Source organism: Cetorhinus maximus, chromosome 10, assembly GCF_964194155.1.
Source record: "Cetorhinus maximus chromosome 10, sCetMax3.hap1.1, whole genome shotgun sequence".
NCBI classification, from domain to species: domain Eukaryota; kingdom Metazoa; phylum Chordata; class Chondrichthyes; order Lamniformes; family Cetorhinidae; genus Cetorhinus; species Cetorhinus maximus.
Window position 1 is genome coordinate 66,750,683 of NC_135888.1, and position 26,274 is coordinate 66,776,956.

The 26,274-nt window shown below is 41.1% G+C and overlaps 1 protein-coding gene across 2 annotated transcripts in view; it reads left to right on the top strand.

Moving 5' to 3' along the window:
* Window positions 1-26,274, top strand: part of afap1l1a (actin filament associated protein 1-like 1a) — a 225,950-nt gene that overhangs the window by 193,118 nt on the left and 6,558 nt on the right. For both annotated transcript variants that reach the window (XM_078550584.1, XM_078550583.1), the window contains exons 12-17: window positions 1,700-1,911; window positions 3,933-4,078; window positions 4,533-4,614; window positions 14,139-14,250; window positions 23,326-23,490; window positions 25,885-25,938. In XM_078550584.1, the coding sequence (XP_078406710.1) occupies window positions 1,700-1,911; window positions 3,933-4,078; window positions 4,533-4,614; window positions 14,139-14,250; window positions 23,326-23,490; window positions 25,885-25,938 (771 nt within the window). The remainder of the gene's footprint in view (window positions 1-1,699; window positions 1,912-3,932; window positions 4,079-4,532; window positions 4,615-14,138; window positions 14,251-23,325; window positions 23,491-25,884; window positions 25,939-26,274) is intronic.

The following is a 26,274-nucleotide window of genomic DNA, read 5'->3' on the forward strand; positions in this document are numbered from 1 at the left end:
TGAAAAACCTTTTCATGGGAATCAGAAAAAAAACAAATTGCTCATTAACCTGGACCTGCACTCTGGATCCCAAGTATAAGGTTTCCATGGGCAGGATTTTCCCCCCATCAGGGGTGAAGTTGAAGTGCGGGCGTGGGGAGGCCATTTTACGTGGGCGAGCCAACTAAGGCCTGCCCAGCATGACATCCGCATGGAAGCGCTGTGCGGGCGGGTGAGGGGGTGGTGGGGGGAATCCCTAAACCCGAGAGTGTGCTCTTTTGTGCATGCGTATGAAAGAGCACACTCCTCTCTCTGAGGCTAAGTGCTGCCTTAGGGAGATCGGCTCTACTGTCAAAAATATTAAAAATGGAAAAAAAAACTCCCTGACGTCCCCCCATGTGACACTGTCACATGAGTTGGGACATGTCCATAATTTTTTTAAAAAACTTTAATTAAATTTTTAAAACCTACATGAAACGTCATCCCGCCCATGGATGAGGTTTCATGCTTTTTCTAATTCCCGCCAGGGCTCCTGGCCTGCCCGCCAACCTTAAGGTTGTATGGGCAGGTCCATTAATTAGTTTAAGGACCCTGTCAATGGCATCAATTAGCCATTGACAGGCCAGCCCCCCGCCCCCCCCCCCCCCCCCCCCGCTCGCTAACGGGAAAATCCTGCCCCATTTGTTTTAAAAACAATAGGATTTTGTCCACTGGTACTTTTGCAACCATTCCATTTGTACATCACAAATCTTTTAAGTCAGAAAAAGTCTGAAAAGGAACTGGGAAGTTGGGAGTATTAGACCTTGGGCTTTCACTTCTGGGACTTTGATTGGAATCCAGGCCAATGATTGCAAGGGCTGCATTTAAAAATGAGTTTGGGTGGTCTCAATGCAGTTCCTATTAGGCACTAGTTGTATAACAAGATTTAGCCAGCTTCCTCATCGATTCCACAAGGTGGCTGGTGTGGGCGATACTCCATACTACTGATCATTGTCTGAGGTTAGGGAAAAGACGAATTTGAGGGCAGATTGGAGAGGGCATTTCTTTCCATCTACCCACGCTTCCCAACAACAATATCCCTCACCTTGGCAGCACAGCTTGATGGAAGCATAAAATGCAATTCCACAGAGTGGTGAGAAGCAAGTTTCTATTTGTGTTTACCCAACCTCAATTCTATCACTCTGGGGAAACACAGGGTAAGGCACTTTGCTTTGGTGAAGGGAGGACGGATAGGCGGAAGAACATCATCGTCAGGCCATTCTTCTCTACTTCCTCATGGCTGCTTCAATGCAACATCAGCATAAGCTTGAGACTAGATCATTGTCCTTCGTTTTTACTAGCTACAATTGATTGGTGGCCTAAAAATATCAGGAAATCTTACCACAAATAAAATCCAGGAGCAACTTGGCTTTTTGAGTTGTACGCTTAAGCTGTCATTTACTAGAGTGGTAATTAAGATTCTTTCAGGGAGAATTAGGCAGATTTCTGCTGTACAGCTACAACAAATCTAGAAATTTTGCCAATATCTAGAGCAAAATGGTGATCAATGGGATTAAGATTGAAATGCAGTGTACGGTGGCACTGTCTGCAACATGAAGCCAAGAAGTGGACAAATGGATCGCTCTGTCTTCATAACCATGCTATTGTGCTCAAACTTACATTATATGTAAAATGTCCATTGCAATATAAGTCATACCTTATGCCCTTAACTCCATTCTAGGTTACCTCAATGTGATGGTTAACAACTACTGGAGAGAGCGTTGGTGTCGACTGAAAGGCAATACACTGTACTTTCACAAGGACAGGACAGATCTAAGGACACATGTGAACTCCATTGTGCTGAAGGGGTCTGAGGTGGTACCAGGATTCGGACCAAAACATCCCTTTGCTTTCCGGGTGCTTCGAAATGGACAGAATGTTTGTGTGCTGGAGGTGCAGTTATTATCATGAATTATCAGACAACAGTTGGTTTTTATTAAAGAACAAACTAAGCTAAGCATGAGAATAAAAAAGGACATTTGCCCCCTCAAGCTCATTCCTGAGTATTCTAACTCACTCAGGCTAGTATCCAACTGGACTTTGAACTCCTTAATATTTTTGATTCCAATAAATTGCATGGTGGATCATTCTATAGTTAACTACAATTGCACAAGGAGTTTATGCAAATGAGCTGTTAACAGTGAACAGACCCGACAAGATCCCAGCTTTGACCATTATCTCTCCTTAGCATTAGCTAAGTTTAAGCAGAGAACTGATAGGGGTTCTACAGTTGACCACAGCACCAAATAAATTACAGAGGAGTTCCTGCTCCTGATTGTCTTCCTGACTGGAAGTGTGTCCATCTGAAGGATGGTTGAGGAAGGATTCAGGCAACAGAGTTAGAACTAAATTGAGTTTTACAGCACAGAAACAGGCCTTTCAGCCCAAAAGGTCTGTGCAGTGTGTTTATGCACTCCGCAAGCCTCCTGCCACCTTACATCGTCTCACCTTTTCAAAATATGCTTCTATTCCTTCTTCTCTCATGTACTTACTTAACTTCCCCTTAAATGCATCTATGCTATTTGCCTGAACCACTCCATGTGGTAGAGTCCCACATGTTCACTATGCTCTGGATTAAAAAGTTTCGCCAGAATTCCTTATTGAATTTATTAGTCATTTTATATTTATGACCTCTAGTTTTGGACTTCCACTGAAAGTGGAAACATCTTTTCTACTTCAATCCTATCAAACCCCTTCACAGTTTTAAAGATCTCCTGTGTGGTCCGGTTTCAAACTTAGCTTTTCTTCCCTGAATGCTTAACAAAAAAAGGAAAAAAAAAACAAGTGAATGCAAACGAAAGAGCCTGATGTTTGACTGTGATGGTTCATATGTGATTGAATAGCCTCCTGATGCTCACCATCAAAGTTCACATATGAACAACGATCACTTGGGTGAAGTATCTCACTCAGCAGCCAATGCCTTCAGGAAAGGAGGAGAGCAAAAAATTGGTGAAATAAAAAGAGAGTAAATCACACAAAAGTAAGTGGATCCATTAAGGTTTCTGGCCAAATCATCAAAGATCATTTCTGAGTACATGTTACAACACGTTGGCAGCCATATTGATGTTTGTATCCTTTGATTTTGTGTTGTGTATAAAACAAGATACGTTACAAAAAGTTGCAGTCAAATATAAAGTTCTAGTATCAGTTGTAAATCTGTGTTAAATTCTCAATATTTTTGTGACAAAAATTAATTCAAAAGAAATCCATTATTTTATATGGTGAATTCAATTAATCTCTGTGACAGCAACATAAACATGTCAGTACAGCATAGTTTCAATATAGGAGCACAATGGGACTATGCCTTTTTCAAAATAACCCCCAATGGAAATTAATGTTAAAAAAATAAGTGAAATCATGTACATCAGGCACATGTTCACTAGTTGGTAAATATGAATCAAAAAACATTTTGCTGAGAAATCACAGAACTGTTACAGTGCAGAAGGAGGCCATTTGGCCCATCATGTCTGCACCAGCTCTCCGAATAAACAATTGACCTAGTGCCATTCTTTCACCCTTTCCCCATAACCCTTCACATTCTTCCTTTTTGGATAACAGTCTAATTCCCTTTTGAATGCCTCAATTGGTCCTGCCTCTGAGGCAGTACAGTCCAGACCTTAGCCACTTGCCATGTGTAAAGGTTTTTCCTCATGTAGCTTTCACTCCTTTTGCCAATTACCCTGTTAAATTAAATCTGTGCCCTCATGTTCCCAATCCTTTCATGATTGGGAACAGTTTCTCTCTATCTACTCTGTTCAGACCCCTCATAATTTTGAATACTTCTATCAAATCTCCTCTCAGCCTTCTAAGAAATGTTTCCAAATGACTTCCTTGTTGAGGAATTTGTTTTGCATTATGACTTCTTTAACTGATGCTAGAGTATTATTCACAGTTCTCTATTATGCCTATTACAGACAAGCTCCTCTGAGGAGATGGGTAGGTGGCTGGGACTTCTGCTTGCTGAGACAGGCTCGACCACACAGCCAGAGGCTCTGCATTATGACTATGTGGATGTGGAAACAATAGCAAACATAGTGGATGCAGTTAGACATTCCTTCTGGTAAGTACTCTATCTATTGTAAAATGAACAACAAGCCTCATTTTTGTTCCTAGTATCTTATTATCATTTGTTGTGTTAAAAGTTCAAATCTTTACTCCATCCATAACTAGAGTTTGGAATTAAAACAGTAAAACATTCAACACTATCGGGAAGGAATCTTCACAATTTTTAACCTTTTTTGCCCCTTCTTTCCAATTGGGTCGTCTTTATTTGTGGGTTTGGACAGTGAGCATTAGTCAGTCATTTGAATGTGGTGGCACTTGTGAACTAATACAATTCTTTGCTCGCACAATATTGACATGCACTTTCAGCACGGGTCACTAGAAAGTAAATAGATAGCAAAAACCTCCCCCTTCTTAGTCTGTGGATGATAAACCTAACTGGTGTACTTTTCTTTCTCAGTGTGGAATATGACCATATTTAGTGGCTTAACTTATTTTGTTTCATTGCCTAGGTGGGCTACCTCCTCAAATAATTCAGCACTTTATCTGTACGATTCCAGGACATATGATGCTGTGCCATATGAGAAAGTACAGGTGAGGTATCCAGTGGTCAGTAATGTTCTGAAGAAACATTTAAACAGAATTCAGACAAAGGGTGTAAACAGTTTTATTTTTATCAGATGTTTTAAATTGCTAATATTATGGATCAGATTTTGTGACAGGAATAATGGTGAGGCTAACAGCAGTGATCATTATAAAGGGGTGAATCAGCCAGCAACTTTTGACATCCACACATGCACAGTTAAATGCATCTTATCCCGAAACCAATCTAGTGAACCTTCGCTGTACTGCCTCCAAGGCAAGTAAACCCTTCTTTAGATATGGGGTCTAAAGCTGTAACAGTATTCTAGTTGTGGTTGCAATAAACCCCTATACAATTTTAGCAAGAGTTCCTTGCTCTTATACCCCTGTCCTTTTGAAATAAAGACCAACATGCAATTTTTTTCCTTGTTACCTCCAACTCCACGAGGTCTTATCTTGTATATTAATCTTTAGTGTGGCAATTTCTCAAACACCTTTCAGAAATCCAAGAATACTACATCTGCCGGTTCTCCTCTACCCTAATCATTATATCCTCAAAACACTATATTAAATTTATCAAATATGATTTTCCTTTAATTTAACCATGTTGACTCTACCTGCTCATACTTGATTTTCTATGTACGTTGTATAAATTCTAGCATTTTCCCAGTGACTGATGTCAGGCTGTCTGCCCTGTAGTTCCCAGTTTTCTCTCTCCTTCCTTTCTTGTTTGGCAGTGCTACATTTCAGAGCTTCCAATATGCTGGGACCATACTAGAATATAGGGAACGTCGGAAAATCATAACCATTGCATCTACTATCTCTGCAGCTACATCTTTTAGAAGCCTAGGATGTGGGCCTTCAGGTTCTGAGGATTTCTTGTCTTTTAGTCCCTGAAGTTTCTCTATTACTTTTCCTCTGCCGATATTAATTACTTTGGGCTGGATCCTCAAAGCAGGTACTGGGAGTTGGGAAAATTCCTGGCTCGGCCCGCTTACCTCAGGAGAAAGTGCCCATAAGGATGGGATTTTCAATGTGGAGGTGGGGAGGAAAGGACGGGTGGGGGCTGTAGTCGTGCCAGTTGACCCAGGAAAAGGTTCAGAGGCATCCACAGGGGCTGCTGGGTGCGGAGGTGGGCTGTTTAAAAGGTCCACCTCAGTGCTGTGGGGCTTTGCCCCAGTTATAATAAAAACAAAAAGGCCCTCCAGCCCTCACTCCATACACACCCCACCCCTCACATTCCCCATGCCATCTCATGCCCCCAACCCTCCCCTTATGGCCCCTCATGCCCACCATGCCAAGGTATGCCCCCAAAACACCCTATGCAAAGCTATGGCACTTCAATGACCATTCACCTTCTCTACACTGTAATAGAACCAATTAGCCCTATAGTGACAATAGGAAGTGTAAAAAAAAATGCGCATTTTGAAAAAAACATTCATTGATAACTTTCCACTTTCTTTAAAGAAAAACGCCTTTTCACTGCAGCCCAATAAAAGTGTCAATAATTCAGACCCTTTAACATTTCAATAGCTGAAACTGCAAGCACTTGAAATCTCTTCATCTTGTGTAGATAAACATTATGAAATTGACAGCATAGATCTGAGAGCCAGAGCTGTCAATCAAACAGTGTTTTCTCTGGGACTCAGGTGTTTCAACAGGCTTATGGATTTCTGGGCTGTCAACCAAACCTCATTATGTATTCTTGGCTGAGAGCTCAGACATCCATTAGAGTTACAAAACACCTGAACCTCAGAGCTTGGCATGGGGGCATGTGGAGCCATAGGAATTGTTTCAGGGACATACTTTGGCATGGTGGGGGGGGAGCGGTAGCATGAGGAAGACCTTTTGAATTAACCTTTTAAAAGGTCACATTATGCAGAAACCTCATCTCAAACAAGGGTCGCCCTCATCCATGACACCTCTGAAGTGCTGTGAACCATGACTATTTGAAAGTTGCAGAACACTAGGACATGCCTGTCCCCGTAATGGAGCCAGTCAGATTGGACTTACAACCCAAACCAGCCCACACCCTTAGAAGGCACTCCCAAAAATCAGAAACCCCAGGAATGGGATCGGGAAACCCAGAATTGGGTCCCAACTGCCATTTTTAAAGGGCTCCCGAGTCATCCTGACTCATATGAAATAGGAGCAGAAGCAGGCCATTCAGACTCTCAAGCCTGCCCCACCATTCAATAAGATTATGGCTGATCTGTTTGTGTTTCGAGTTCCACATTCCCATCTGCCCCCGATAACCTTAGATTCTTGTTGGGCAAGGGAATCAATCTACTTTACCTTAAAAATATTCAGTGACCCCACCTCCACCACCTTCTGAGGCAGAGAGTTTCAAAGTTGCACAACCCTCTGAGAGAAAAAAATTCCCTCATCTCTGTCCTATAAGGGTGACCCCTAATTTTAAAACAGTGCCCCCTAGTTCTGGACTCACCCACAAGAGGAAACATCCTTTCCATGTCCTACCTGTCGAGACCATTCAGGATCTTATATACTTCAATCAAGTCACCCCTCACTCTTATAAACTCCAGTGGCTACAAGCTCAGCCTGTCCAACCTATCCTCATAAGACAACTCACTCATTCCAGATATCAATCTAGTAAACCTTCTCTGAACTGCCTCCAACGTACTTACATCCTTCCTTAAATAAGGAGACCAAAATTGCACACAGTATCCGAGATGCGGTGAAAATTCAGCCCTTTAAGTTCCTCACTTTTATTAACCCCTTGATTCCCTTCATTTCTAATATGTAACTTGTGTGTTCTACTAAAGAAAGATACAAATTATTTGTTCAAAAGCTCTGTCAATTCCTCATTCCCAATGATACTTTTTCTTGTCTCTGCCTATAAGGGATCAATGTCTACTTCAGATACTCTCTCTTTTATAATTATGTTTTCTTTGAAATACTTCACTGGCTGGGTGTCACAAGCAGTCTCTTGCAAGTCCATATTTTCTTTTTAAGGCTAGTGTTATGGACAGGAGGGGGATTAGTTTAAACAGCCCCGATTCCTCCTCTTGCCACCCGTCCGTAAACAGAAGGGTGTTTTGATTTGTTTCCCCCTTTGTAAGCAGTGGTGTATTTCCCAACCAACCCCACCCCCCCAACCCCTCCCACCCCCCCCCCCCCCAACCTTAGTTTTGGTGTGATACAATTTTCTATTCGTAACTCCACAGCAAACTCGAGTTGGATGAACTCAAAGGTTTAGTTCATTTGCACACACTCAAATGCAGGAGGTGGGTCACAATGTGGCCCCCTGTGCATTCCTACATTAAAAGGGCGATAGAGAAAGAAAGGATTTACAGGGCAAAGATCACAGAGAAAAGAATTATTGTTTCACATGGGTCCAGAGTCCAGAATCAAAATTCAATGCGGTATTCCTTCACTGAGGTTAACAGGTTGAAAACCAATGCTGTATAATTCACTTTTCCAGTGGAGTTGACTTCACATGATGAGATAGGCATGCAAAGATGAATCAGTCTTGAAGGTGATAGTACAGAAGTTCCAGTAGAAACAGTGTAGATGGGGCCAGGTATTCAACCTGGGAAGAGCCCCTTTTCTGTGAGGCTGCTTGTAGATGGTAAAATGGCAGACTGAGCTTTGCAGTTCCACAAGGCAGTATTACTGGTTCCACAAGCCAAGTCCATGTCATATGACTCCCACCTCTCCACTCTGGTTTTAACAAAGGGTGTGCATCCTTTTGTCTGGGTCCCCAAGATAGTTAAATGTTCCAACCATTAAGACTTGAAAGGAGGATTGCAGGGTCCTTTGTCCTAGCAGATGAATAGGCTCTGGTTGGCCAGCCTTGCTTATGAAATGCAGATGGCCTTTGTATAGTTCTCTTTGTATTTGGCTTCTGCAGCTCACAGTGGGGTCATTAGTGTCTTTTCAAAGGCGCAAGTTTCTGTGGTACTGCCATGGTAGCTCCTTTTTCTCAAGGGTCACAGGCAGACATAGCTTTACCAATTTTAAATTGTCTTTGCCCAGTTTTTTTAAATTTTAGAAATAACCATGAGGATATCTATTTTATAAAAATATACATGGTGAGGACTTAGTCCCCTCACATTAGTTTCAAATTAATGGTTTGCATGAATGTAAATGATAGAACTTTCATTCAAACCAACTTTTACACTTCCAGAATATGCAGGTCATTAATTCCGTAAAGAATTTATTTTGTGTGTTTTTATTGCACTGAAGTCTTATTGTCTCCAGTTGAGTGGAGATTGTAACTGTGCTGGAAATTGGTGGCTTTTTCAAGTTGCTGGCTGAGTGGCTATTTGAAAATGTAACCTTTCAAAACCACTATTATAACTGAACCTCCTAATAGTACACTCTTGTGCACTGATATAATTGCAAGGTCATATGTATTGCTTCCCTGATAATTTAAATTTACATTTAAATCTGGTTTTAGTTGTAGGGCTGTTGCATGGACAATTATTTATTCCCCCCTCCATGTTTTTACTCTCTAACTTTAGTACTTTGCTAGCCTAAACCAACACCGTATTCCTTTAACCAATAAAATAGGATGCAACACTTGCTTGGAGCCAGTGGATTTGTCATTAAATCAAAATATATTTCAGGCACTCCGCTGACAGACTTAGTAGCTAAAATACACATCTAATATAATGCTAACCTCCATGAGTTGAGAAGGTCCCAGTTCATGCTGAACTGGTTGATCTAACCATGCTACAAGTGCCCTATATGACCTCAGTCTAAGAATAAATTGTCACATGACTACTCCTGGAAAGGTTTAGGTCGACTCAGGTCAGAAAACATTTTGTTTTCTTTCCATGTGTCCAGAATAATGTTACATTGAAGAGTAGAGGAGCATAGGAACAGAAGTAGGCCATTCATCCCTTCAAGCCTGCTGAGCCATTTAATTAGATCATAATGATCTGTAATTTAACTCCATTTACTTATTACTATAGGTCTTGCTACACTTACCTAACAAAAATCTGTTACACTCGGTCTTGGACGCTCCAATTGTTCTCACGTCTACAGCCTTTTGGGCCAGAGAATTTCAGATTGCTGCTATCTGTTGTATGAAAAAACTACTCCTGATTTCCCCCCTAAATATCTTAGCTTTTCCCCATGTTCTTGATTCCTTCATCAAAGGAAATTGTTTCTTTCAAGCTTCATTAAAACTGCATTGTTTGAAACTTCACAATAAATTTTAAGGAGTTAGATTAAGAAATACTTAAAATGTATAAAAAGCTAAAACTTGATGTAGCCATTGGTTCTATCTTCAGTTTTGTTCAAGCATCTGGATATTCAAGGATTAAGATATTGCATAGATTATTGTGTACATGTGCAGAATCACAATTGAGATACATAAGACTGTACTCTTACTTTATGATACCAATGATTTACAGCCAGTTAATGTGGCTCAACCCAAAAACCTACTGAACTGAAATTTCTAGCCTACTAAAGCTTCTAAGGATATGTGAACACGAGTCTCGGTCACACCCATTTTGGCAAGTGTATTTCCCTTTAGTTTGAAATAGTGTTTCAAATCAGTTTCCTGGTGAGTGAGAAAGTGTTCTGTTGCTAAAAGCTTTCACAGATGTTTCCTCCACCAGCCTGTGACAGACACTATCCTGCACCTTGACACAATGACCATTAAAAACCAGCAGCCAATGCCCAGCACGAATCAATCTGGAGGAAGGGACCACCTTGACCAACTGTTACATTTTATTTTTTAGAAAGAACTTTGATGGAATAAATAGTAAAATTTGAGGGGGAGGAATAGGACAGGGGTAATGGGGTTGTGATGAGTGTGGCAGAGCCAAGGAAATTCAGGGGAGGGGGAGGGTTGGCCAGGGTAGCCATTTCTGCTCCTCCTGGCCAAAAAGGATTCTGCATAAAGGTGATTTTTTAAATAAAATTTATCTGGGCCTCTTCTGGCTACTCTATGGATTCCCTCCCGCCCACCCCCCCACCCCCACCCCCACCCCCCCACCCACACCCCAGCAATGCTACCCTAATGGCAGAGCTTTCAGAAGCAGACCTCCCAAATCCATAAGATAAAATGGAGTTGTAGTACTAATGACATCATCAGGCCATGACTTTTAGATGTCATAAATGTCGTAAAATTTGGCTCCATAGCACCTGCGGTTCTGGCATTGTGGGTATTGTTTTGGTACCAAAGTAGTGTCTATGCTGCACAAGCACACTCCCAGCAGTATGCTGAGTAGGTAGGTCATGACATTTGTTAGCTGATAATACTAATTTGATGAAAGGGCCTCCTATTTCCAACATCGCTACTCCAGTTGATGCCATCTTTTAAACACGCGCAGCTAAACATGCATGCAGCAACAGGAAGGACTCTTCATCAGCGGTATTTAAAGGGATCATTAGTTAGTGATGTCAACAGAGAGTGGTGTTGCAGTAAAGGCCTTGGTTCTGACTTCAAGGGTTCTGATCAGACCACTCACTTCCAGTCATGGGTGCTGTGGTTACCATCCTCCTTGGCCTGCAGCATGAAAGAGAAAATGAGCTGAGAAAACAAAGAAGAGGATAAGCTGCTTGCAGAGGGAGGAACAGGAGGAAGAGAAACGCTCTCAGTAGAAGGCCTTATCCACACAGGGTTATGGTGCTGTGGCCTGCAATTTTGGGCCACCTATCCTGCAGAGAGAGGGATGTATATCAGTGAATCTGATGCAATGTGTTTGAGTGATGTACCTGTCTTGTTGAATATTTGGCAGTGAGTGCAAGCTGTGAAAAATGGGTGAGATGCTTGCAGCAATGCTATGTGTAGAATGAGGTGAAGCTATGAATGTGAAGTATAAGTTGTTGTTGCTTGAGAATGTTGGTACGTGAGTGAAGTGTAGCTGGTGAATAGAGCAGTGTGTGAGCCGAGTGATTCATTTGCCAGGATATGGCATTTGAAGATGCATTCACTCACCATGATCACCCGTGTGAGATCACTAATCTTTTTTGCCACTCTATCCAGGTCCTCAGCTAAGCTGCTAAAATTGACAGCAATGGCCTTCTGCTCCCACTGCTTTCTCAGTGTCTGCCTGGAGAGATTCCTGCTCCCCTGTGGATGGAGGTCCTTTTCCCTCCTGCACCAAGGCTTCCAGTGCTGAGTCTGAGAACCTTAGCACATACTCTCTGCCCTGATGCACCCATACTCACTCTTCTTGTAGATTAGACATTCTTGCACAGCTGCTTCCAGCACCTGCTCCAGCCACAATGCACTTCCCTTTTAAGCAGTGCACGCTAGCTTTAATTGGCTGGCCTTTCACAAACTTGCGCCCCCTGCTGAAGAGGTATGCTGGCTGCATTGCAACAAATGGGAATCAGTTCATCGTGCATCACAATTCCCAAGCCGTTTTCTGGTGTTATCCAGACTTTTGCTCCATAGCGTCACAGATGGGAATGGTGAGGCTTTGGGCCCAGTAAATTAATGCAAATGATTTTATCCTCTCCGACACACCATTCTCTCCAGGACAGGGAGTGGGGGTGTGGGAGGGGGTGATGGGTAGGGTGGGTAAAATCGACCCCAGTGGTCTGCTAGTAACTGAAGAAAGGAAAAGGGGTTAGTATTTCAGAATTAGATCCTTTGTCAGAATTTTGGCAGTTTGGCAAGAAATGTTAACCTATCTTTGCCCTTCCCAGATGCTAATGAACCGTGCATACCTTCTCCACAATCTCTGTTCTTTTTTTTCAGATTCCTGGCATTTGCAGTTCTTTATTTACATGTTTATATTTCACTATAACTCTTCTATAAAACGTGTAGCACTCTTTAACAATTGTGCTTTTGCTGCAAATTTAAACCATGAGCATGTAAGGTATTGACAGGTGTGGCATAAAAAAAACAGTCTGTTTGATCTCTGTGGACCTCCAGTTTCCTGTGAGCCTCATTTCATTTATGAGCATCAAAGCTCCACCTCTGATCTGAGAAGCCTCTCCCATAAACTTTCACAGGAACAAAGGCTTTTCCCACTTTTGTCTCGAGGGGATATTTCCCAGGCAGGAGGGACTATATGGTGGGAATTTATGCCATGTAACAAAAAAAGCGGCTGTTTTCAAAGTCTCTCCATCCAGATGCAAATGTGATTCTGAGCCCTGTTGTGTCTAACTAGCACAAGATTGATTTGCCTTTGTTTTTGTTGATAGTGGCAGATTAGAAAGGATGTGATGACTCAACACCGGTGGGATCAAAAGACAAATGCCTGAGTCCATAGATATATTAAATGATTTCCCAATGCTGTAATACCCAAAAGGCCCGATGACACACTGCAATACACAATGCTTCCATACTTCTGTAATCCTTCATCCAAAAAGAATAATGTTCTTGTCAATCGGCCTATATCCTAGAAAGAGGAATGCCCACCAGCAAGGCTGTATCTCTGTTGCAGTACCTACAGTGAGCAGCAATGTTCCTGGGCAGAAATCAAATTTACACATACCTTCAAAAGTAGAACTTTTGAATACTATTAGTGTGTGCAAATATTCTAAACAAGGGCCTGAATTTTGTGCTTGTCAGGCAGGTGTGATCGGCGGGCCCAGAAGCAGACGCGAAATGCGCTTCCGCCTGCGATCGGTCCCCGACCACGATCTTACGCTGGCTGGCCAATTAACGGCTGGAGAAAGGCTCAGCACTGACTTTGGGGGCAGGAAGAGGGCGGGTGCCGACGTCATCACGGGTGTGGGTGAGCGCTTCGAGGGAGCTCCCTGAAAGCAGACAGCTGCCTCAGGGAGCTGCAGACCTGCAAAGAAGAAAAGAAGCCCAAAAATGCTGCAAAAATGTCCATGCGGCACAATCCAGCACCTGCAAGCAGGCTTCATTTAAAAAAAGTCCCCAGATATCTCTTTTTATTTTAAATCCTAATGGAGATTTCATCCCGCCCTTGGATGAGGTTTCATCAAAAATGTAAAGTCCACCTGGCCGATTGGCCCATCCGCCAACTGTAAGGTTGGACAGGTCATGAAAAATCGCTGACAGTTGGGACGTTAATGGGCTTAATTGCCAACCTAATTGTCAGCGGGTGCTCTTCTGACTTTTGCGTGTGCCCACCAAGCAAAATATCATGCAAGTGCGTGATGACGTCGGGACACTTGCCCAATGTCATCTTGTGCAATTTCATGCCTGATCAAGCGGAGCCTGCACCCACCCGTGGGACGTAAAACTCTGGCCAAGGGCTGACGCAGGTCGGAAGTATTTTGTAAAATATTAACATATAATGAATGGATATTTACTTGGCTTCCCCACACAGGTAGTTTCCATCAGAAAGAATGAAAAACTTGCATTTCTGTATCGTCTTTCATTACCTCAGTATGTACCAAAACACTTCACAACCAATGAGTGACTAAACTGTTGCCACTGTTACAATGTAGAAAATGTGGCAGCAATTCAACAAGTGCATCAGAGCAGTACTGCAGCCTCATCTTCCTCTTCTTTTGAAGATAGTGACTCATGGTAGAATGTTTCAATATTTAAATGAGGCCCCATCTTATGAACTATTCCTGAAATTGTAGCTTTAAGGGGCCTTTGGTTCACAATTTTGTTTTGTGTTATTCAGGATGAAGAACAGACGCAACCTGTCACCACACAAGGAAAATGCCAAGCTTCCATTTCAGATGATGCCTCACAGAAAACTAAATCTCAAAATAAAATTAAACGGCACGGCTCAAGTAAGCGCAGTTTTATTCTCAGTTTATTCCTTTTCAATCTTGTGCTCCATCTTGAAAGCTGCATTCATCCATTTGGGGGGGTAGGCAGAAAGGTAGACTGAATCTCGAAACTGAAATGGTTAAAGAAGTCAACCCCAGGAACTGCCATGTTTATAGGTTGAGACAGACACAGCTTAGTTCGTGCACACATGGCAAATCAGGTAGAGATGGTGAGTCATTAAAATTAAATAATGAGGTAAGCAAATTGGATTGTTGGTTCTGCTCCACTCTGTGTTAACAAGTTTAGATTTTGTGGGAGGGCTGGGGAGGCTACCTATTAAATAAAGGACACTCGATTCCAAATAAGAATCAGCTGCCACTTCATCTGCTTACCAGAGAACCTTCACTGATTTTAGCTTATTCAGTTTTCCTAAATAGTCTGAGGAGCTTTTGATAAAGTCACATGACTCATTTAAAGGTCCAACTGCTGCTTGCTGAATATTTTTAAAGTTTTTTTAAAGCTGTGCCATCACACAATTAAAATTAAGTTGCAATGTTGGTTCTGTAGTGAGAAAGATATAGATTTGCATACATTGTTTGTTATTTACACAGTCACAAGGTCCAAGACCCAACAGTAAGATTTTGACATTGCTTATTAGAGTATGCAAATGAACTCAGCATATCAGACTTTTTTTTAAATATAGTGATCTAATAATTTTGTTATATTACTGGCCCAATGTTGATCTTTTGTGATTGTTCCTAATGGGTGGAGTGTCCAATACTGTTTCGAAAAAGCAGTCTTTTTCACAGTTCAGCAGGATAAGACTGGGCAGGAGGTAGGATCATGTCTTAAGTTGTAGTGTTTGCTTTGTTTATGATGAAAGTCAAGTGTGAACAGAATCAGATTTTTATTTCAGAAACCAGACTTTTGGTATCTGTAAGTTTTAGATATTCCCAGACATCTGACCATAAACACAGAAGCCTGAATTTTCACTACCTGGTTGGGAGCGCAGAGTCGGATCAATTCCCAGCTCCGCAAACACAACCCAAGAAAAAGTGCTCTGGAGGTTCCAATTCTCGGTCTGGGGAGGAAAGTGAAAATGGGAGACATGGTGAGCAACCCCGGAGAGAGTTTGGAGGCTGCCGGTCCAGGCAGAAGGCCTGCCTCAGTGCTCCAGCACTTTGTCGAGGATATCAAGAAATGACTAAAACAAAAATAACCCTCCAGCCCTCACCCCTCACACCCCCTCACCCCCATACACTCCCCATGCCATCTCATGCCCCTCACCCATCCCCCATTAAATCCATGCCAAGCTATGTTCCTTCACCCATCCCCATGGGCCTTTATAACCCCTGTGCCAACTTACACCCCTCTACCCAACCCCTATGGCCTTTTATAGCCTCTATGCCAGCTCATGCCAACACATATCCCCCATCCACCACTCTTTGCCCTTGCACCTATGCCAACTTACCCAGTCATGTGCAGACATCAAGAACTTAATTTAATCTTAGAGTCCATGCTAAGTGTCCATTGATAAATTCACTATTTCAAAAAAAACTCTCATTGATAAAACCCATTCACTACATTTAAATTCCTTCAAACATTTAATCTCTTATATCAACAGGCATTTGTATTCATTGTCCCACTTCAAAGACTTTATAAGCACTTGGAGCTGTCAATCAAACTAACATCCCACTGTGATAATAATAGGTTGTGAAATCAGCCATGCAGCACTAGTCCTGTATTAGCAGCCCTCAGGCTAATGTCAACAGAGTGAAACAATATGCAATGATTTTATTTGACACTACAGATCATTTTTTTCTAATATTCCAGGGGCAGGAGATTAAAATGCCTTGATAGGAACTATCAAGAGAGCTGTCAAACAATGAGTTTGTGCAATTTTTACACACATTCATGGTGTCTTTTAATAATCCAAAAGGGCACCTTACATTTCCCAAAGGGCACCTGACCTCTCCTGTATCCAAAAATATACCTACATCTCCAAAGAACTCCGGCAGCTTTAGACTTTCTCCTACTAGATCTGAATTGCACAAGTCGTGTTTTGGACATCTGACTAGCCAAAAATCAGATCTGACTGAGGCTGTTGCACTTTAGCATTCCAGCTAAGCCAACAGGGATTTTTTTTAAAATTCTGATTAACGAAACATACCACAACGCGCTTTCCCAGCAAGCTTCCCCTTCCCTAGGGAGAATATCAGAAAGTGACGGATGCAGTAGGCTGTCACTAAAACTGACATGGAGAGAGCCAAGGTAACTAACTGCCTGTGTGTTTTTATCAAGATTGTTTCTGTTGAATGTACTGTCCACGAGATATAGGTATAGTATATTCAGATCTTGTATTTAAAAGTTGCAATTAAATGCATATAGATAGCTCATTTAAAAAGGATAACAATGTATTGGAATTGCACAGTGCGTGGGTGGTTGTTTTCTGTTGCAAAGAGTGTAGGAGGCAAGGTCTCCACAATAAATTTAAAAATCCCAAACTCAGAAGAAATTTTTATGTGATTGGTCCCTTTAACAAATATTTAACATATAATCTCTGTGTGTTAGCTGAGGGTTCAACAGCGGGGGAAAAAAATCCTATCAATCGGAAAGTAATCAAAATCACTTTACAGCAATGTTGCAAATGGTTATACTCTTTTGAGTTATCAACAGTCACAGATTGCAACTCTTTGAGTACAATCACAGTTCTTGGTTTTCCGGGAGTGGGACATGAACCCACAACCCTCTGATTCAAAGGCGAGGGTGCTATGAACTGAGCCACAGCTGACACCTCTGCAAATGGTTATATCTGAGCCAGATTATATGTGATCTTAATTACATCAGTGCTAGTTGCTTAAAGTCCATGTCAGAGAGACATAGAACTAGGCTTCCAACCAAAAGAGTTTTGATGACCTCAGGGTTGTCATAAAGCTGCAGTTTGCTGTGTGCTGCTTAAGTTTAGGACAGGCCTTAAACATACATTTAAATGTCATTATTCACAGAGGAAATAAGAAAGCTGTTCTCATGGCAAGGTGGTTGCCTTACTGATGTTTCAGTTCCTCTGCAGATTGTAGTTTATTACAATGAGATTGAGCTGCAAATTGAAGAGCATCCTAGGCCTAAAAGTACATTGTGCCATTTGTAGATCACACAAAAGGAGGCCATTCAGTCCATCATGACTGTACTGACCCTTTAAAATAGCTATCTAATTAGTCCTGATGATGAACTCTTACTTCCACTGTGAAACAGTCAGGGATGTCTGAGGCAAGCACTGTGCAAGTCTCCTGCATTCTCCCCAGATCATAAAAAAGTGTATGGCACTTTATCCACCTTGGACGTATAAGGGGCTGCATGAGTGCAGTGGTGATCCAAAGTCCCAACACTCCTGCCCCAGCTGAATCAACTGAGCGAACTGAAGCTGAAAGAATGCAAATCCTTACAAAAATAGGAGAAAATACTTCAGTATAAATAATGCTGCTTGTGTAAACATGAATGCTGAGTCCACAATAGTGTTTGTATTCATCACTCAATCCCAACTGTCACTGTGACAAAGTCAGAGTTTACTATAACACTCAAACAGTGGAGCTCAGCTCACAGATGTCCTGGACAGATGACGGCTTAGTAACATTCATTTATTTTGACCACATTGCCATTGTCACATGGTTACAAGGCACTGAGATTAAAAACAGATCACACTAGGACCTGTGTTAACATTAGTATCCCATTGGTGTCAGGTCACACAGCTGGTGAGCTTGCTTTCTACAGAGATAAGGCTCCACCAAATACTACGCATCTTGCCCAGAAACTCAACTTCATAGTGCAGTCCCTCCCTTAAAGGGAGATGAACTCGTTTACCCCTTGCTGACAGCATCAAATGGGCACAGAATACAAAACCAGTTTGTTAATTAAAGTACTCTACAAAAGAGTATTTTCCTTCCATGCACTTCATAAATAATTATCAAAACTTAGTAGATAAATGTCACAGGTAATGTTGTATTGGTAGCCATTCTAAGCTGTTGTGTGCAGTATGGAATTATACAGAATATTCATCAGGGAGCTGGAACAAGCCTGAATGTCCAGAGACAATAACAATGGAATAAGTTTTTTAAAAATCTATGCTGTTGGATCAATGGTTGGGATCTGATATCAGTCTACGCAGCTCATCTGGCGTTTCAACAGATCCTAATGTGTACACAGTGCATGCATACAATTTGCAAAAGGCCTTTTGGATAAAATAGCCTCATACAACATTGCATTATGAAAGTCTATGTAGATGAAAAATAAATTTCAGTCTACTAGACAGTACTAAAGGCATGAATAACTGAGCTGTGATTTATACTATGGGATTCTGTCATATTGATCATTTGTTTGGAGTTGATGAAGAAACATTTGAGGCCTTACTTTTCATAAAGACGGATAGGGACTCTGAATTAGCCAAAATGGCATCGGGGACCCAATTCCAGAAGTCCTGCCCCCACACCCAGCACCCACAGTGGAGGAAAACAGGGGCGGATGTAGTTTGCACATCCGTGGTTCACAGATGCAGCTTCACACGTAAATGCGCAGCTCCCTTCAAACAGATCTGATTTTCATCACTGCAAAATCCAAAACATGACTTGTGGCCTTTAAAGCTTTCAGGAGAAGGACTGAAGCTGCCAGACTTCTTTGGAAAGGTAGTGTACCCTTTTATATAGGACCAGAGGAACCTTTGTGAGAGGTTAAGTGCCATTTGGGATTATTAAAAATAGATTTGAATGTGTGTGAAAAGTGGATAAACTCATTGGAACTGTCAAGCTGTCAGGAAACTGTCAAGCTCATTGGAGCTGTCAAAGCATTTAAATCTCCTGGCCTTTAATTTAAAAAAAAACATATGCAGTTTTAAAAAAACAGTTCTTGCTATTTCACTCTATGTGTAGGCACAACCTAGAGTGGTTATTGTTATAGGATTTGTGCTGCATGACTGATTTCACAACTTATTATCACAGTGGCATGCCTATCAGTTAACACCTACAAGTCGTCATAACATCTTCGATGTGGGGCTATAAATACAAATGTTTGTTTTTTTAAAGGATTAAGCATTTGAATGAAATGCTTGTTTTTATAAGGGGTTATGTATTTGAAGGACTGTAGTCAATAGGTTTTTTATGAACGAGAGATTTGTTTTAGAAAAAAAAAGTCTGCAATAGACAATAAGAACGTTATCTTATTTCATCTCAGCATACAAACTGAAGTTTGCCCATGGTGGATCCAGAGTGAGTTGGTGTGGAGGGTGTAAGGGAAAAGGGTGGTGGGTGGGGGCATGAGTTGGCATAAGGACTATAACAGGCCAAAGGGGGTGGGTAGAGGGTCATTGGTTGGCAAAAGTGCTATGAAGGGCCATGGAGGTGGATAGAGGGGCATGTGACAATCTGGAGGATATGAAGGGCCATGGGGGCTGGGTGGCATGAGTTGGCATGAATGGAGAATGGCAAGTGATTGAGTTGGTGGTGAGGGCTAGAGTTCTGTTTTTAGTTTTATTGCTTTTATTTTCACAGCTGGGACAAAGTTGAGAAGCACCAATTAGCCCGCCTCCTCACCCAGCAGCCCCTGTGGTATCCTCCACACTATTTCCGGGGATGGCAGGCCTGACTCTTGTTAACATCCACTCCCTCAAAACTAAAATGAGACCATCCAGAACACTTTCCTACAACACCCCCCCCACCCCCCCCAACCCTGCTAACCAGGTCGGGTTTGTGGAGCTGCGGATTATCCTGACTCTGTGCTCCTGGCTCAGGAGCGAAAGTTCAGGCCTGAGAGTCTTGATTTTAAAATTCTTATCCTTGTTTTCAAATTCCTCCAAGACCTCATCCCTCCCTAAGACCGTAATCTCTTCCAGCCCTACAACCCTCCAAGATATCTGCGTTACTCTGATTCTGGCTTCTTGTGCATCCCCAATTTAGTTGCTTCACCATTAGTGATCATACCTTCAGTTGCCTAGGCTCCAAGCTCTGGAATACCCTCCACATATCTGTTCATCTCTGTGCCTCACTTTGCCCTTTTAAGACACTCCTTAAAATCCAGGTCTTTGACCAAGCTTTTGGTCATCTGAGCTAATATGTCCTTAAGTGGCTCATTGTCAAACTTTGTTTTATAATGCTCCTGTGAAGCGCCTTGGGACATTTCATTATGTTGAAAAGGTGCTATATAAATATAAAGAATAGAAAAGCAGAATATTATTTAAATGGAGAGAGACTGCAGAATGCTGTGGTACTGAGGAATCTAGGTGTCATTGTACATGAGTCACAAAATGTTAGGATGCTGGTACAGCAAGTAATTAGGAAGGCAGATGGAATGGTAGCCATTATTGCCAGGGGTAGGGAATACAAAAGTGGGGAAGATCTTGCTACAACTGTACAGGACATCGTTGAGGCCATACCTAAAGTACTTGTACAATTTTGGACTCCTTATTTAAGGAGGGATATGCCTGCAGTGGAAGCCGTTCAGAGAAGGTTCACTGGGTGGATTCCTGAGATGAAGGGGTTGTCTTATGAGGAAGAGCTGAGCAAGATGTGAGATGATCTTATTGAAACATACAAGATTCTGAGCGGGGGTGGGGCTTGACCAGGTGGATGCTGAGAGGATGTTTCCCCTAATGGAGGAATCTAGAACTAGGGAACACAGTTTTAAAATAAGGGATCTCACATTTAAGACTGAAATGAGGAGGAATTTTATCTGTTTGAGGGTCATTAGTCTTGGGCATTTTTTCCCCCAGGAGCAGTGGAGGCTGGGTGATTGAAATATATTGAAGGCTGACTTAGATTTTTAATCTACAGGGAAGTCAAGAGTTATGGGTGGGGGTGGTGTGGGGTTATAGAGGGAATGCAGAAAGTGGAGTTGAGGCCACAGTCAGATCACCATGATATTACTGAATGGTGGAGCAGGCTCAGTGGACCAAATGACCTACCTCTGCTTCTACTTCTTATGACCCTGCAAGTTTTAGTTGTATAACATTTGACACTTGCTGAAATTGAATGTTAATGTTTAGGTATTTCCCTCCAAACAATTTTTTAATGGTTCATCAAGTGTAGAGATTAAGGGCCAGATTTTAATGGATAAGATGGGAAGGTCAAGTCAGGGAATTTCCCAACATGGCAGACCCATCTCCTTTCAAAGGCACCCCGCCCCCCCCCAATATTTTTGTTCCAGCGAGGTGGGGTGGGGTGGAGTCAGGCCCACTGCCTCCAGAGGCAGGCCTAATTAGACAGAAACAGAAATGTGCAGATGGCGAGGCCGGCAGGCTGGAACGCCCACATCCATTTACTGGGACAGCAGCCCAGTTGTCCCTCTCATAGCCCCCATATTCCGTCATATCCTCTCATGCCCCCTCATATCTCCACGTCGCTTCCATGTCCCCTCATGCTCCCCATATCCCCATGTACCCTCCATAGCCACTGACCCAGTATCAACTATGGGCAGACCTCAAGATGTCTTTGAAATGGACAATAAAAAAATAACCTTACAACAATTTCATAGAGCTGTCATTCAAACAAAGTTAAATCCCCTCAAGTGGTCTATATGTTGCAAAAACAAATAGTTACTCACTTAGCACATCAAAGACAAAATTCTTTAAGAACCTCTTAAAACTGTCAATCAAAATGTGAACATAGCCCCCCCTGCTGAGACAAGCAGTTCATTAGATTTGGAAACTCAGCCAAACATTCATAGTGGACTCAGCTAGCAAACCAAACCCTGAGAAACCTAAACGATGGACTCTACTGCAACCGAAAAAGCAGACAGCCTTATTTTCTAAGCTGTCCTATCAATCAAAGTAATTCAGGAGCAGGTGGTTTTTTTTTCCCTCTGAGTGAAAGCTGTTGAAGGTTTTCGTTTTAAATAATTTAAAAGGACTCTGGACATTTAAATCACTTCAGATTATTACACTAGAAATCCCAAACAGTATTTTCTTCAGCTTTGAATGCATAAGAATACTTTTCTTAAAGGGAAAAGTACTCTAATCCATCTCAATATTTACAAAATGCTGATCAATGTGTCCACTTACTTTTGCAGGCAGAGCCCTAAAATGAATCACTGCTGTAAAAACAAATCTAACTAATAATACGGCATCTAACTATTGAAACTGAAAGAACAATTTTTTAAATATATATTTCCAACAAAAATTGCCAGAAATGGAAATGGCAATGGGGGGGCGGAATTCCCAGAATTGGGTACCACCTGCAATTTTTAAAGGGCTCCTGTGTCGGCCCGACTCAGCAAAAATCCAGGCCTAAATTTGTCTGTTCCGTGGTCTGTTAACGTTTCAAATAGTCTAATTTCATTACGTGACTAACTGAAATTGCAGTTCCACCTGCTTGCTTAAATGTCTTGAGCATGTAAACTGCAACCTCACAAAAAAAATTATAAACGTTATATTTGTCAGATTTTTCCATTGCAAGTTTAATGCCCACATTTATAATGGGAATTAGCTATGTAAACTTGTCATAGTGCAACTACACCTTGCTGTCTGTGGTGACACTGAGGCATCTGAGCTTTATATTTCTATGAACTCCATGAAAATTCCTATTTGGATCTTCTAAGATCATTTACATTTTTTTTTGGTGTGAGATTGCGGATGAACATTTATCCCCAAAAAGCTAACCACCTACAGCTGGTCAGCCTATCTCAAATAAAGTGAAAGATTCATGGGAATGGCTTGGAGGGGTGTTTTTTTTTCTAAATAGCTGCATTAGCTGCGGACTTTTACTTCAATTTATTTACTAAAAAATGAAGATGAGGGATGCTCTCTATATTAAATGAATAGATTGATTTATTAATTTAACAGGGATATATTAGTTTACCTATTTGCAGAGAGACAAGGCTTTTTACACATTTTGGGATTTTTTTTTTAATACACTTACCTTCAGAAATTCTTTGTGGAGATGTGTATCCCTTCTCCAATAGAAATTGAAGTTCAGTAACAGCCGAGACTGGAAGCCTAGCATGAGCATAATGTTCTTACCTCATGGGAATCAAATTACACTTCCAAATCAAAATCCGTTCATTGAAAACAAGCTTTTAGTTCACCGCCTGAAGCTTGATGCCATCCTATGTTTCAGATGCAAATCAGTCAAAATATGGGAAGACGCGGGCGGAAGAAGATGCAAAGAGATGGCTAACTGAACAGGAGGCACTTGAAAATCAGAAGAGTTCAATTCGCAGAGAATTGATGCAGCTCCGTAAAGAGAAGAAAGAGTTCCGTGAAGCTCTGAAAGTATGCACAGGTACAGCCTTCATCTTACTTGTTGAAATAAGTAATTTTGGAAGCTCAATAGTGGGTTTGTAACACATCCATTGTAGGTGGCTCTGAAGAAGAGTCATACGGACTCGAAATGTTAACTCTTGTTTCTCTCCACAGATGCTGCTAGACCTGCTGAGTTTTTCCAGCATTTTCTGTTTTTATTTCAGATTTCCAGCATCTGCAGTGTTATGCATTTCTCATTGTAGGTGGGCGGGGGAACCAATCAATTGTTAAATACATTACTGGATAAATATTCAAAGTTCTTAAACTTTGGGTAGAGGGTAGTCTTTTCTTTCAGTATTTTTATTCTCACTTTTGCCACAGTGAACCAGAGGTTTAGGAGCTAGTGTTTGCCTTTGTGGAAAAAATAAATAAGGTTTGCATGCAATTAAAATTTTATTTGGTAGCTATTTTCAATTCTTTCCATGAAGATGTCACATTGATACTATAGAAAGGAAAAATATGATAAGCTATCAAAATGCTCAGTTACTACATTATTCCACTGGATGCCAGGAGGCACCCAGGCTCAGTTCCTTGTTTGTGCTCAGTTAAATGGTCTCAAGTTGTTTAATGTCATGGGTATCATAATTAACCCCAATGTCCCCACATTAATAATTGGGAAAACTAGGCAGGGTTCCCATTGCTGATATTGGAAATGCACATACGTGGACAAAAAGGGAGAAGAACACTCGATGAGGATGTTTAAGGCACACAGCATGTTTTTCTCCTCAATTTGCCAGAAGTTGCTGTCAGTTTTATGCAGGTGACACAGAGCACCGACAGTTTGAACATCATTACAAATGTAAATTCTGGTATCAAATTCAACCACTCTAGTTTATACTTCCTATCCGATTCTTAGTCTCACTGTCCTTCAATCTGATTAATCAAGGAAATACACCATTACTTGTCATGTTCACTCAGGTCCTAAATGTCTTGTATTTCTCACTGCAATGTTATCAGCTCTCACTTTCAGCGACTCGTTATGCAAAATGTAAAAACTTAAATGCACAAGGGCAAATCAGGACTATTATCTGTTTCACTTCTTTTTCCATAGCTTCTTTTGCCATCTAGTGGCTGAAAACAGCACTTTTATCACATCACTAAAGAAAGGTGCTATATTTTCAGATTAAACCAAAGCCCCATTTGTCAATTCAGGAAGACATAAAAGATCCTGTCCCGGTCAATATTTACCCTTCAATCAACTAAAATAGTTTAACTGGCCATTATTTCACTGCTATTTATATGTCTTTGTTGTGTACAACTTTGTTGCTGTGCTTGTCTACAAAAACATCAAACAGTAATAACAAAAATAATTCATTGGCTAAAAAAACGTGTTACATCATATCCTGAGTATGTGAAAAACACTGCACGAGTGTGATTTTTTCTTCTAAATAAATATGTTTGTGATATTTGATGAGGTAAGAATGTTAGTTAGGGCACTGTCAGAACTCCCTCCTCTTTGTAAAGTGCCATGTTAATTGGAAATTTGAGGCAAACCAAACTAATTCATCAGAGAACAGCCACCCCATAAAAAAGGTCCTTATCGATGTCACCAAGTTTCAAGTTATTGTTTTGTTACTGCAATGTTACTAAGTTGACTAACATCTACTCTTTAGTAAGGCATATCTTCTTGTTGCAAGTTCAAAGATGATATGCACACACATTATTTCCTGTTCTTACTTCAGTTATCTTAATAACTCAAAGATGGGGAATCATTTTATGCATCTTGAACCCTTAATTCAAATTGGCATGATTAATCCAGTGCTTGAAGCACTCCAGACTTCTGAAGGCACCACAAACTGATTCACTGAATCATTTGACTAATTCTGAAATGAATTTATTTGGGAAAAAATGGTTATGTTTCATAAGTTACAAGCTCTAAATATTATGTATTTAACTAACCATCTGTAGAAGTGCCTTAGACATGTCAGCTATGTACTTGATTACTTTGGATTGCCCTTTCCAATTACAATCTCTCATTTCACTGATTTAATTACTGTGAAAATATTGATGATAAACCAATTGTGAAATCCTTACAATTACAGTGACTGAAAGCTCTTGGCATTTAAAAGGGACAATATTGGCTTGAGAGATGGAAAAAAGTCAAGGACATCTAACACCCATCATTATGGATCTGCTGTAATGTGCATGATAAGCTAGAAATTATCACATTGAACACACTCACAATAATGTTATGAATCATACAACACAAAACCGTCATTCTGAATTCCCCAAATCTTGCCAATTTGCCCCATAGCGATGTTGTTTTACATTATTGTTTTGCTAGTGCAACACGGCCCCCTAACATTGTTCCTTGTTTGTTGTGTCAACTTCAAAGCAGTAAGCTAATTACAAAATACTATTTTCTGTGTTTTAGCTGATGAAGATGCAGTGCTATCAGCAACAACATCACTGGAAAAAAGAAAAAAAGGTTAAGAAAATTACATTAAAAAGAAAATAATTTTTGTTTTAAAAAATAAATTATAAAAATACATACCTACTTATCTTATAGTGAATTTCAGTGCATATAAGCAGAAAAGAGCCAGTTAAAGAAACATATGATGTGAATAAAGGGTGAGGTAACACAGTGATATAGTCCAATGGAGCATCAGTGTACGCTACCATGAAATGGAGCAACAAAAGCTCGACTCCCTATTTCAAAGCTCTTAGATACCCTATTTCACAAAGCTCTTAGTCTCCATCATTATGAAGACATTCCTAGTTTTTATTTTGTTTGGCACCTCTGCACACTGGAGTGGAGAATCAT